Genomic DNA, 14,225 nt, shown 5'->3' with positions numbered 1-14,225 from the left:
GCCAAGGCGGCACAAGGAGCAGAGCGGCAATGGCGGAAGCTACCAGGATTCTTCGCTGGGCGGAAAATTATGTAAGCGCACTGTCAGCAGTGTTCATTCCAGGAGTGGACAACTGGGAAGCAGACTTCCTCAGCAGACACGACCTACACCCGGGAGAGTAGGGACTAAATCCCGAAGTCTTCGCACAGATTGTGAGTCGGTGGGAACTGCCACAGATAGACATGATGGCGTCCCGCCTCAACAAAAAGCTACAGAGGTATTGCGCCAGGTCCAGAGACCCTCAGGCAGTAGCGGTAGACGCCCTTGTGACACCGTGGGTGTTCCGGTCCGTCTATGTATTTCCTCCTCTTCCTCTCATACCCAAGGTGTTGAGAATAGTAAAGAGGATTTTGGTACTTACCGATAAATCCATTTCTCTGAATCCTCTAGGGGACACTGGAGTCCTATACAGTAGGGGTGTGAAGCCTTGAACCGGAGGTGTGGCACAATCTAAAATTAGCATTGTCTGCACAGTAGGGGACGTCCCAAAGTTTACCCCCAGGGAGGGAGTGCTGTCGGTGTCCTGCAAAACTAAACATCCGAACTTAGATTCTCCGGACGCAAAAGTATCAAACTTGTAAAATTTCGCAAACGTGTGGGCTGAAGACTACGTCGCCGCTCTGCAAAGTTGAGTAGTGGAAGCACCCCTGGCAGCCGCCCACGAGGCACCCACTGAACGGGTAGTATGAGCACCCATCTGAACCGGAACCTGTTTGCCACAGGAAATATAAGCTTGCCGAATGGCAAGTCTCATCCATCTAGCCAAAGACTGCTTTGAAGCTGGCCAACCCTTCTTTGGCCCATCATAAAGAACAAACAAATGGTCCAACTTTCTGAATGACGACGTAACCTGTACGTACACCCGTAAGGCTCGGACAACATCCAGGGCCACGTCCTCATCTGTGAGACCCTGGAAAGATGGAACCACTATTGGCTGGTTTACATGAAACCCTGAAACTACCTTCGGAAGGAAGTCCGCTCTTGTACGGAGTTCCGCCCTATCCTCATGAAAAACTAAGAAAGGACACTTACAGGATAAGGCTCCCAACTCAGAAACCCGCCTAGCTGAAGCCAAGGCAAGCAATAAGGTGACCTTCCAAGAGAGAGATTTCAGGCCTGTTCTTGTCAACGGCTCAAACGTCGGCGACTTCAAATATTTTAACACCAAATTTAAGTCCCATGGTGCCGTGGGAGGACGAAAAGGGGGTTGAATCCTCAGAACCCCCTGTAAAAAGGTTTGAATCTCTGGCAAGGATGCTAGCCGCTGTTGAAAAAGGATGGAGAGAGCCGAAATCTGAACCTTCAGAGACCCCAGTCTGAGTCCTCCCTCTAGACCGGCCTGAAGGAAAAGTAGCAGTCGAGATAAGTGGAAGTTCGTCGAATTCCATCCCCGTTCCTGACACCAAGCCATGTACCGTCTCCAAATCCTGTAGTAGTGCCTGGCTGTGACCGGCTTCCTAGCGGCAATCATTGTAGGAATGGCCGTTCTTGGAATCCCTCTGTTTCTTAAGATCCGGGTTTCAATAGCCACGCCGTCAAACGCAGCCTGTTCAGGTCGGGGTGTAGAAACGGTCCCTGAGATAGCAGGTCCTCTCTCTGAGGTAACCTCCAAGGATCTTCCACAAGTAACCCCGCATTTCGGAGAACCAACTCCTGCGGGGCCAATCTGGTGCGATTAGAATCGCCCACACTCGTTCCCGCTTCACCCTTTTCAGAACCCTCGGTATGAGTGGGAATGGTGGAAATATGTAAACCCTCATGTAACACCAAGGAAGCGTTAATGCATCCACTCCTTCTGCTGCTGGATCTCGAATCCTTGCCACATATCTGGGCAGCTGATGGTTTTGCCGAGACGCCATTAGGTCCATCTGAGGCCGACCCCATCGTCTCACCACCGTGTCGAAAATCCGTGGATGTAGGCACCACTCTCCTGGATGCATGTCCTGGCGACTTAGGTAATCTGCTTCCCAGTTTTCCACACCTGGAATGAACACTGCCGAGAGGATGATGTTTCGTCTTTCTGCCCACAACAAGATCTTTGTGGCTTCCTTTAACGCCATCCTGCTTTTTGTCCCTCCTTGACGGTTTATGTAAGCCGTCGTCGTGACATTGTCCGACTGAATCTTGATGTGTTGATTCATGACTATGTCTTCTGCCAAGCGAAGCGCATTGTAAACTGCTCTCAGTTAGAGGATATTTATGGGTAGTCTGCTCTCCTGTAACGTCCACCGTCCTTGAAACTGATGGTCCTCTAGGACGGCTCCCCAACCTCTGAGACTGGCGTCCGTTGTCAGAATCCTCCAATCCCAAATGCCGAATTTCTTGCCGGCTGCAAGGTTCTTGTGTAACGACCACCATATCAAGGAGACTCGTACCTGCGGTTGAAGTCTGATTCTCCGATGGAGAAGCCAGTGCGAGCCTGCTCCCTGAGCAATGAGGTTTATTTGGAATGGTCGGGAATGAAGTCTGCCGTACTGGAGAGCTTCGAACGACGCCACCATCTTCCCGAGAAGTTGCACACAGAGGTGCAGAGAAACAGTTTGCGTCCTCAGTACCTGAGCCACTAATCTCTGTAGGTCCTGGACCTTGTTCTCTGGCAGGAACACACGTAATAGTACCGTGTCCAAGATGAGACCGAGGAATTGAATCCGTTGAGTCGGTATGAGGTTGGACTTTTGGAAATTGATAATCCATCCATGTTGAATTAGAAATTGATGGGATGTCTGAACATCCCTGAGCAGTCGATCTTGAGATGGTGCTTTGATCAGTAAATCGTCCAGATACGGTATAATCGTGACCCCCAACAGTCTCAGTCCTGCAACCATGATTGCCATGATCTTTGTGAAGATTCTTGGGGCTGATGATAGACCGAACGGCAAGGCCCGGAATTGGTAGTGATCCGCCAGCAGTGCGAACCTTAAGTAAGCCTGCTGAGGAGTCCAGATCGGAATATGCAGATATGCATCTTTTATGTCCATGGATACCATGAACTCGCCCTGTTCTAGACCTGCAATGACCGATTGGATTGATTCCATCTTGAATTTGTAGACCCTTAAGAACTGGTTGAAAACTTTTAAATTGAGTATTGGTCTGACCGTCCCGTCTGGCTTTGGCACGACAAAAAGATTGGAATAGAACCCCGTTCCTCTCTGCGAAGCGGGAACCGGAATAATGACCTCTGCCTGTAGCAACTTTTGAATTGCTGCCCGTAGTGCCCTTGTTTTGTGAGGGCACTGAGGCAGTCCTGTCGTAAAAAACTGACTATGAGGCCTCTGTTGAAATTCCAGTTTGTATCCCTGAGAGATACTGTTCACCCAAAAGTTCTGGTGAGGTCTTGGCCCAGATGTCCTGAAAACCTTCCAGTCGGCCGCCCACCAAGGGGGACCCCAGGTGAGCTGAGAGGCCGTCATGCCACGGTCTTGTCAGTAGGTTTATCCTGCTTTCTGGTTGCTGCCTGTGAGCGGCCTCTACCTCTGCCTCCATGTGCGTGTGTACCGAAACCCCTTCCTCGGGCTCGAAAGGACTGATCGAAATGAAGTAAACGCAGGTCCCGAATAACCTCTCCTAGTCTGTGGAGTGGTTCTCGTATAAGGAGTAGGCAGAAAAGTGGACTTCCCCGCTGTAGCCTGCGAAATCCACTTGTCTAATTCTGGTCCGAACAGCATTTCCCCCCCAAAGGGGATGGATTCTACTGCCTTTTTGATCTCAGAGTCTCCCAGCCATTCTCTGAGCCATAAAATCCATCTAGCCGATATGGCCGATGCAGATATGCGCAATGCTATTCTGCTAATATCCTTAGAAGCTTGGCATAAGTACGATGCAGATTCCCGAATATGTTCCGCCAGTTGGGTAATCTCTTCTAAGCTATTTTCCTCCTCAATAGCTTGTACAATACGGCTGGACCATGCACCCATGGCCTTGTTGACCCAAGCACAGACGATCGCAGGTCTCTGCGCTGCACCAGCTGCCACAAAAATTTACTTTAACGCAGTGTCAACCTTACAGTCTGACGCATCCTTTAGAGTAGTTACGTTAGGAATTGGTAAAATTGTCTTTTTTGACAACCTTCCTAGTGAAGCATCCACTACCGGCGGAGTCTCCCACTTGTCCATTACACCCTTAGGTAGGGGATAAGTTACCTGAAACCGTTTCGGAAATTGAAACCGTTTGTCAGGCTGTTTCCAAGCTTCCTCTATCTGAGATTGGAGGGATTTGGGAATGGGAAACACTGCTGAACGCGGCTTCTGGGATTCGAATAAATCGAAATCCTCCGGCTCCCGTATTTCCTCGTCTTTAAAGCTTAGGATCTCTTTTACCGCGTCAATTAAGGAGTCTAGACCTGAGATTGCCGAGTCCTCTTCTGGAAAGTCGGCATCTAGGTTAGGTTCAATTAACTCACCTTCCTCCGTATCAAGAAGAAAAACCCCTTCCTCTTCTGATTCTGGTATCATAGGGAGAGTTCTTTTAACAGCCTTGCGCACACTTGTTTCTGCGTGCGGGCGGCGTTAACCTGATGAGGAATTCCTCCATCGTCTTGGAGAATCCCGCAGCCCATACTGATTGTTGCTTGCGCGATTCTGCCATCTCCATGGAGATTCTATTAGCAAGGTTGTCTTCCCATGCCTTAGCTAGAGCACTGCTCCCAGGTGGTGCCTCCTTGTCTAAGCAGGAGTCGCACACCCCGGAGCTGCCAACCCGCGTGCTCTTCTTGTTACATTTCGTACAAACATAACAGGTCTTGGAGGTCTTGGTTGCCTTAGACATGTTGTTTTGAAAACCCTGTACCAGGGTAACCCGCCACGCTTTCACCCTTTAAACTAGGAAGAGAAAGACTGGGAGATGATGGAAGCGAAGGTGTTGGATCTGGCTGGAATTACCTGTCCTTTTCGTATATAAAAAGGAGCAGGCCAATATCTTTACTTAATTAAACAAAAACAAAAAATTTACAAATAAAAATAAAAAAAATAAAACACCAGCTGACTCGCAATCCTCACACCCCAACTGTAAAGCTGCGATGTTAGAGTTGGTATTCGCTTGCTTCCGTGAATTTTCTGCAGGATCTTTGAAACAGAACTCCCTTGAAAATATAAATTGTAAAGTTTGGTTACTTTTCAGGAGATCCTCATATACTGTAAATATATTTTACACCAGCAGAGGGAGCTGTTACCTCACGATCCCACTGCTCCATTATACTATGCACTATGCAGGTAGTGCAGCAGAGGGAGCTAATTCTTTAATAAGTAACCTTCTGCTATTTACTTTACTGGGGGGAGGGGGAGGACCCATCCCTTATCACATTCTGGCGCCATACTTATTATATATGGCCCTCACTAAATGTGTAATATTCTATGGTCTGTCCCATATATATTTCTATTACATCTTGTTTTTAATTTTGCACTTGCTGCCTTGTTTGTTTGGTCCCCTCCTGCTGCCCGCTGGCTGGCGCGCGCCGAGTTGCTATCGGCGCTTGTGCTTTCCCCTCTACTATATGGCGCGCTCCGGACCTGCTGGCCGGCGCGCGCCTGGACAGTCCCGTAGCGGCGCCTGTGCTCCGCTTCGGCTGGCGCTGGCCGGCGCGCGTCTGCTGTGTAGCGCGCCTCTCTGCCGTTGCTACCTGCTCACAGGGAGGAAGGGCTGAGTCCCGCGCCGCACCCTGTCCCGCGCCCGCCGCTGTAGTCTGCAAGAAGGGAGTTCATTAAGGAGGCAGCAGTGATATGAAATAAGGAATCCAAGAAAAGGAGAAAAAAAAAATTTCCATGAAGTAACCTAGTCTAAGCTATTTCTTCCTTCACCAGTACTCACTGTTAGGAGTCTGGAGGATCTCCTGTGGAGAGCGGCAGGTCCCTTCAATAGGGATCTTTGTCTCTCCAATAGATATGTGGCTTTGTCTCCCTTTTATTAGGTGGACGCAGCACACTTCGTTAGATTTTAGTCAGGAGCTCAGTGCTCCATGTGCTGTGCCTCCAGCACAATTTTTCAAACTGAGGGAGGAGGGATGTGAAGGGGGAGCAGCCGGCTGTGCAGACAATGCTAATTTTAGATTGTGCCACACCTCCGGTTCAAGGCTTCACACCCCTACTGTATTTGACTCCAGTGTCCCCTAGTGGATAAAAGAGAGAGAAGAAAAGGAGTGAGAACAATCCTCGTTGTTCCAGATTGGCCACGACGGACCTGGTATCCAGATCTGCAGGAAATGCTCACGGAAGATCCGTGGCCTCTTCCTCTAAGGCAGGACCTGTTGCAACAGGGACCCTGTCTGTTCCAAGACTTACCGCTGCTGCATTTGACGGCATGGCGGTTGAACGCCGGATCCTAGCGGAAAAAGGTATTCCGGTTGAGGTTATCCCTACGCTGATAAAGGCTAGGAAGGCAGTAACAGCAAAACATTATCGCCGTATATGGCGAAGATGTGTTTCTTGGTGTGAGGCCAGGAATGCTCCTACGGAAGAATTCCATCTGGGCCGTTTCCTTCACTTCCTACAAACTGGAGTAAATTTGGGCCTTAAATAAGGCTCCATTAAGGTCCAGATTTCGGCCCTATCCATTTTCTTTCAAAAAGTATTGGCTTCTCTCCCAGAAGTTCAGACTTATGTTAAGGGAGTACTGCATATTCAGCTTTCGTTTGTGCCTCCGGTGGCGCCTTGGGACCTTAATGTGGTCTTGGACTTCCTAAAGTCACACTGGTTTGAACCACTGAAAATGGTGGAGTTGAAATATCTCACTTGGAAGGTGGTCATGTTATTAGCCCTGGCTTTGGCTAGGCGAGTGTCGGAATTAGCGGCTTTATCACATAAAAGCCTCTATCTGGTTTTCCATATGGATAGAGCGGAATTGCGGACACGTCCTCAGTTCCTGACAAAAGTGATTTCATCCTTTCATATGAACCAACCTATTGTGGTGCCTGTGGCTACATGGGACTTAGAGGATTCCGAGTCCCTTGATGTGGTCAGGGCTTTGAAAATTTATGTAGCCAGGACGGTTAGAGTCCGAAAAACAGAAGCACTGTTTGTTCTGTATGCAGCCAACAAGCTTGGCGGCCATTGCTTCAAAGCAGACTCTTGCTCGCTGGATCTGTATCACGATTCAGCAGGCGCATTCTACGGCAGAATTGCCGTTACCTAAATCGATCAAGGCCCATTCCACTAGGAAAGTGGGCTCTTCTTGGGCGGCTGCCCGAGGGGTCTCGGCACTACAGCTGTGTCGAGCTGCTACTTGGTCGGGTACAAACACCTTTGCAAAATTATATAAGTTTGATACCCTAGCTGAGGAGGACCTTATGTTTGCTCAATCGGTGCTGCAGAGTCATCCGCACTCTCCCGCCCGTTTGGGAGCTTTGGTATAATCCCCATGGTCCTTACGGAGTCCCCAGCATCCTCTAGGACGTTAGAGAAAATAAGATTTTACTTACCGGTAAATCTATTTCTCGTAGTCCGTAGAGGATGCTGGGCGCCCGTCCCAAGTGCGGACTTCTTCTGCAATACTTGTATATAGTTATTGCTTCAATAAGGGTTACGTTATTGTTGCATCGGGAGTCAACTGATGCTATGTTATTGTCATACTGTTTACAAGTTATACGGTGTGATTGGTGTGGCTGGTATGAATCTTGCCCTTGGATTAACAAAAATCCTTTCCTCGTACTGTCCATCTCCTCTGGGCACAGTTTCTCTAACTGAGGTCTGGAGGAGGGGCAGAGAGGGAGGAGCCAGTGCACACCAGGAACTAAATTCTTTCTTAAAGTGCCCATGTCTCCTGCAGAGCCAGTCTCTTCCCCATGGTAATTACGGAGTCCCCAGCATCCTCTACGGACTACGAGAAATAGATTTACTGGTAAGTAAAATCTTATTATTATTTTTTTGTAGATGCTGTGCGATCCTTTCGTTCGCACTTCTGCTAAGCTAAAATACACTCCCAGAGCGCGGTGGCTTAGCGTTTGCACGCCTGCTAAAAACTGCTAGCGAGCGATCAACTAGGAATGACCCCCCCCCTTGTGTCCCAGGGGTACACACTGGAGTTTCAAGAGCTCCCACCCCACAGGTTCTTCAAATCATGCCTGCCAGCTTTGCTGACAGAAAGGGCTATCCTTCAGGAAGCCATTCACAAATTGGAAAGGTCAGATGTAATTGTTCCAGTTCCACCTCATCTGGTAAACCAGGGTTATTATTCAAACCTGTTTGTGGTACCTAAACCGGATGGTTCGGTCAGGCCAATTTTGAACCTGAAGTTTCTAAACCCTTATCTGAGGGAATTCAAGTTCAAAATGGAATCTCTGAGTGCGGTGATCTCAGTGCTGGAGGAGGGAGAGTTTTTGGTGTCCTTGGACATCAAGGATGCGTACTTCCACATTCCGATTTGGCCGCCACACCAGGCTTATCTCAGATTTGCGCTGTTGGACTGTGACTATCCGTTCCGGGCACTGCCATTCGGCCTCTCCACAGCACCGAGGGTGTTCACCAAGGTAATGGCAGAGATGATGATTCTCCTCCGCAGGCAAGGGGTAGATGTAATTCGTTATCTGGACGATCTGCTGATAAAGGCATCTTCCAGGGAAAGGTTATTGCAGTCCATTGCTCTCACGACTCGACGGCTCAGGGAACATGGATAGATCCTGAATCTTACAATATCACATTTGAAGCCGACAAGGAGATTCTTTCCTGGGGATGATCCTCGACATGGAAGTGCAGAGAGTATTTCTACAGGTGGAAAAGGAGTTGGTGATCCAAGCTATGGTCCGGGATGTCTTGAAGCCTACCCGGGTATCGGTTCATTAGTGCATTCGCCTTCTGGGGAAGATGGTTGCCTCCTACGAGGCTCTTCAGTGCGGAAGATTTAATGCATGGTCCTTCCAACTGGATCTCCTGGACAAGTGGTCGGGTTCTCATCTGCACATGCACCAGAGCAAACATCTGTTGCCAAAAGCCAGGATTTCACTCCTGTGGTGGCTACAAATGCCTCACCTTCTAGAGGGCCGCAGGTTCAGAATTCAGAACTGGATCCTTCTAACCACGGATGCAAGTCTCGAGGTTGGGGCGCAGTCACTCAAGGGGAGACCTTCCAAGGAAGGTGGTCAAGTCCGAAATCCATTTTTCCAATCAACATTCTGAAACTAAGAGCCGTGTACAACGGTCTTCTACAAGCGGCACATCTTCTACAAAATCGGGTCATTCAGGTGCAGTCGGACGATGTAACGATAGTGGCCTACATAAACCGACAGGGCGGAACGAAGAGCAGAGCTGCAATGTCAGAGGGAAAGAATCATCCCCTGGTCAGAAAGGCACGCGTTGGCGCTGTCAGCAATCTTCATTCCGGGAGTGGACAACTGGGAAGCGGACTTCCTCAGCAGACACGATCTCCATCCAGGAGAGTGGGGCCTCCATCCGGAGGTGTTCACGGAGGTGACAAATCTTTGGGGTGTACCTCAAATAGACATGATGGCCTCCCGTCTCCACAAGAAGCTTCGGAGAGTACTGTTCCAGGTCAAGAGACCCGCAAGCAGTGGTGGTGGATGCCCTGGTGTCTCCGTGGGTGTTCCAGTCAGTGTACGTGTTTCCTCCACTTCCACTCATTCCAAGGATTCTAAAACTCATAAAGAGAACAAGAGTTCAGGCAATCCTCATTGCTCCGGACTGGCCAAGAAGGGCTTAGTACGCGGATCTTCTGCATCTACTGCTGGAAGATCCGAGGCCTCTTCCTCTTCGGGAGGACCTGCTGCAACAGGGGCCGTTCGCTTACCACGGCTTTGTTTGACGGCATGGAGGTTGAACGCCAGATATTAGCTCAGAAGGGCATTCCGAACAAGGTTATTCCTACCCTGATACAGGCTAGGAAAGGAGTAACGTCTAAACATTACCATTGCATTTGGAAAAAGTTTCTTACGGTGAAGTTTCAACTGGGAGGGTTTCTCCTCTTCCTGAAAGCAGGTGTTTTCAGGTGGGCCTGAGTTTGGGATCCATAAAGGTTTTTCTTCCAGAAACAACTGGCTTCCCTCCCTGGTTCAGACTTTCTTGAAAGGGGTTCTGCACGTCCAGCTTCCCTTTGTGCCGCCTACGGCACCCTGGGATCTTAACGTGGTGTTACAGTTCCTCCAATCGGATTGGTTCGAGCCTCTACAGCAGTGATTTTCAACCTTTTTCAGTTTGCGGCACACCAAAAAGATTTAAAAATTGCCAAGGCACACCATCGGTACCCCACGGAAAAATAAAACACACACAGGGAAATAAAACAAACATATTTGTCCCCAAGGCTAAAAACACACACACATTGTCCCCAACAGTTATTAAAATAATGCACAGTACTTGAACACACTGTCTGCCACAGTAATTCCACACATTGACCCTCATAGTAATGCCATCACACTGTACCCCATAGTAATTGCACACATTGCCCCCCCATAGTAATACCACCACACACACCGACCCCCACAGTAATGCCACCAGACACACTGACCCCCATAGTAATGCCACCAAATACACTGACCCCCATAGTAATGCCACCAAATACACTGACCCCCATAGTAATGCCACGAAACACACTGACACCCACAGTAATGCCACCAGAGACACTGACCCCCATAGTAATGCCACCAAACACACTGACACCCACAGTAATGCCACCACACACACACTGACCCCCATAGTAATGCCACCAAACACACTGACACCAACAGTAATGCCACCAGAGACACTGACCCCCATAGTAATGCCACCAAACACACTGACACCCACAGTAATGCCACCACACACACACTGACCCCCATAGTAATGCCACCACACACATAGTAATGGCACTGCACACACATCATAAAGCACTGGCCCAAACCTTTTTTGTTTTCCCCCTTAGCGGCAGGAGCATTGAGGAGCAGAACACAGCAGCACGGGCCACGAAGGGAAACTAGTCGCTGCCTATGCGGGATGGTGATGTGTACGTGACCTATGAGTCACGCCATGTTGTAGGGGTCACGGGCGGGCCCGCAGGAGAGCTGCCGTCTTCACTATACAGTGACCGCAGAAGAGCTGCCTGTGCTGCCCGATAGTGATGCTGTAAATCAGTATCACTATCGGGCAGCGCAGGCAGCTCTTACGCGGTCATTGTATAGTGAAGACGGCAGCAGACGGGGACTGGCAGCAGGGATCTCTGGCGGCGGCGGCACACTTGACAACCGCTGGCGGCACACCAGTGTGCCGCGGCACAGCGGTTGAAAATCACTGCTCTACAGGATGTTGAGGTCAAGGTTCTCATGTGGACGGCTGTCACTTTGTTGGCCTTAACTTTTGCTAGACATGTGTCGTAGTTGGGGGCTTTGTCTTGTAAAAGCCCTTACTTGATCTTCCATTAAGATAGAGCTGAGCTCAGGACACGTCAGCATTTCCTTCCAAAGGTTGTGTCGGCTTTTCAAACCAACCAACCTATTGTGGTGCCAGTTGCTACTGACTCCTCAATTCCATCGAAGTCCTTGGATGTTGTACGGGCTCTGAAAATCTATGTGAAGAGGACTGCTCGTCACAGAAAATCGGACTTCCTGTTTGTCCTGTATGATCCCAAGATATTTGGGTGTCCTGCTTCTAAGCAGACGATCTCTCGTTGGATCAGGGTCACTATCCAGCATGCATATTCTACGGCAGGATTGCCGTGTCCTAAATCTGTTAAGTCCCACTCTACTCATAAGGTGGGTTCTTCCTGGGCGGATGCTCGGGGTGTCTCCGCTTTACAGCTTTGCCGAGTGGCTACTTGGTCAGGGTCGAACACGTTTGCTGAGTTCTACAAGTTCGATACTTTGGCCTCTGAGGACCTAAAGTTTGGTCAATCAGTTCTGCAGGAGCCTCCGCGCTCTCCCTCCCGTTCTGGGAGCTTTGGTACATCCCCATGGTACTAACATGGACCCCAGCATCCTCTAGGACGTAAGAGAAAATAGGATATTAATTACCTACCGGTAAATCCTTTTCTCGTAGTCCGTAGAGAATGCTGGGCGCCCGCCCAGCGCTTCGTGATCCTGCAGTGGTTACTTGGTTCAGTACTGATTTGTTTTTGATTAAGTACTGTTTGTTACTTGGTTAAGTATTCTCGTTCAGCTGTTGCTGAGTTTTTAAGCTGGTTAGCTTGGTTTGCCTTGTATGTGTGAGCTGGTGTGAATCTCGCCACTATCTGTGTATAATCCTTCTCTTGAAGTTGTCTGTCTCCTCGGGCACAGTTTCTAGACTGAGTCTGATAGGAGGGTCAGAGTGAGGAGCCAGCCCACACTATTAAAGTGTTAAAGTGCCCATGGCTCCTGGTGGACCCATCTATACCCCCATGGTACTAATATGTACCCCAGCATCCTCTACGGACTACGAGAAAAGGATTTACCGGTATGTAATTTAAATCCTATTTTTGGAATATCTGCATGCCATATTGAGGTACAGTTTCTTGAGGATGGGACCCAAGACTAAACACAGATTGTATTTGTTTCATATACACCTTATACACACAGCCTGCGCATGAATATGTGTGTGTGTGTGTGTGTGTGTGTGTGTGTGTGTGTGTGTGTGTGTGTGTATAGCATCATTTGTGAATATCATTTTGTACACTATACAATAAAACAATGTAGAACACTCCTTCGTTTTCTAGTGCGTCAGCTAACCCCAAAATAAAACCGCAATAATAAGTCGCTTGGTTTAAAATGTAGAAGAAATGGATAGGGTTGTCTGGTCTCAACCCCTTTCCTAACAAATTTTTATGTTTGCGTTTTTTTTTCTTTTTTAAGATGCAAATCTGCTTGGTAAATATTTATATAGTGGGACACCAGTGGTCGCTAGTTGCTATCCATTTCTTCTACATATGTGTATGTAAACAGGTTTGTGTATATATGATATGTAAAATAGATGTGATATGTCTATCAGACACGCATGGCTGATCACAGAAGCCTACTCCATAATGTGCTTTCCCTGCCAGCAGGCATGGAAGACTGGGCTGCAGTAGAAGAAACCGGAGGAAACTAATAATGCCATCTAAAGATGACATTATTATCACAGGGCTCCCTCCGATATATTTTTTAAAATGACATTTAAGTAAGTCCCAAGTAGAATCCATTACAAATGTAGGAAATGCGATCTGCTTAGCAACAAAAGCAGTATTAAGGGCTTAGAGGAGAATTTTACAAATTCTCCTATTGTAGTTCTCCTCATTAGCACATTTAGGTGATACTAAAATAGTGTGAACAGTGTGTGAAAACAACAGTTTTCAATTTTTTTTTTAAATATTGATAAATATGCCTGAAAATGTGTTATCTTATCTTGTAATATTCCTTCTACAACACACTGTTCACAGCCTCAGAATCCCAGTCAGCCTGTGTCCCTCAATCTAGGACAGTTGGTCCATACTGAATCATCTCAGCAGCAGAGTCATTCTGGAGTGGTCGCATGGTCACCGCCTCAGGAGAATTGGAACCCATGGACCAGCAGCAATATTCATGATGGGCCTCTGGCATTTGTGAGTATTAATAAAAACATTCTATAGAAAGGTGCTAATATTATGTACCAATATAATAAATGTTCTGTTTGCAGCAAAGTGATATTTTTATCTATTTGCAAGAAAGTAATTTATTTATCGTGTATACTACTTTGTATAAAATAAATGTAAGATACTGCAAAAACTAATTCATGCACTCATTAGTCTTCCTCATAGCAGACGCGCACCACTGCAATCCATTCTAAATACAGCTGCAAGACTTAACTTCTTTGCTAAATGTTCATTATCTGCTGCTCCACACTGTCCTTCCATCGGCTATCTGCGTTCTACTAAAGTTTCTCTGGTACCCGCAGGACGTGCTCTGAGACTTTCTCAGCTGCAGATGGGTAGAGGATGATGAGACTCTGAAGGATGTGCTCTCCCGGCTCCTGCAGTATAAGATGTGCCCCCCTCCCACCCCACCGAAACTACTGAACCCCCCTCCTCAGTCATGTTGAAATAAATAAGCCCTCAGGAGCTTCACAGGCTGACCGCGACACAGCTCTACGTATCCCAGTGTCTGAAGCTGCCTTGTAGTGGCAGCACTCACTGCATTCTGTGCACAGAAAGCCGCGCTGTGGACAGAGAGACCATAATTTGAGGCTTGTTGCCAGCCATATATAGATACATGCAAGTTGAATTTCAGTGCTGAGAGCTGTAAGTGGAGTCTGCTATTCGCTAAGACACCATTGTGAGCCCTTGTCATA

The 14,225-nt window shown here is 48.1% G+C and overlaps 1 protein-coding gene across 2 annotated transcripts in view; it reads left to right on the top strand.

Moving 5' to 3' along the window:
• Nucleotides 1-14,225, top strand: part of LOC134957687 (ATP-dependent RNA helicase A protein-like) — a 699,701-nt gene that overhangs the window by 148,792 nt on the left and 536,684 nt on the right. For both annotated transcript variants that reach the window (XM_063939766.1, XM_063939767.1), the window contains exon 10: nucleotides 13,339-13,500. In XM_063939766.1, the coding sequence (XP_063795836.1) occupies nucleotides 13,339-13,500 (162 nt within the window). The remainder of the gene's footprint in view (nucleotides 1-13,338; nucleotides 13,501-14,225) is intronic.

Source organism: Pseudophryne corroboree, chromosome 9 (genome assembly GCF_028390025.1).
Source record: "Pseudophryne corroboree isolate aPseCor3 chromosome 9, aPseCor3.hap2, whole genome shotgun sequence".
In the NCBI taxonomy this organism is placed as follows: domain Eukaryota; kingdom Metazoa; phylum Chordata; class Amphibia; order Anura; family Myobatrachidae; genus Pseudophryne; species Pseudophryne corroboree.
Note: the sequence above shows the minus strand (reverse complement) of the source record. Positions and strands in the feature narration are given on the sequence as shown.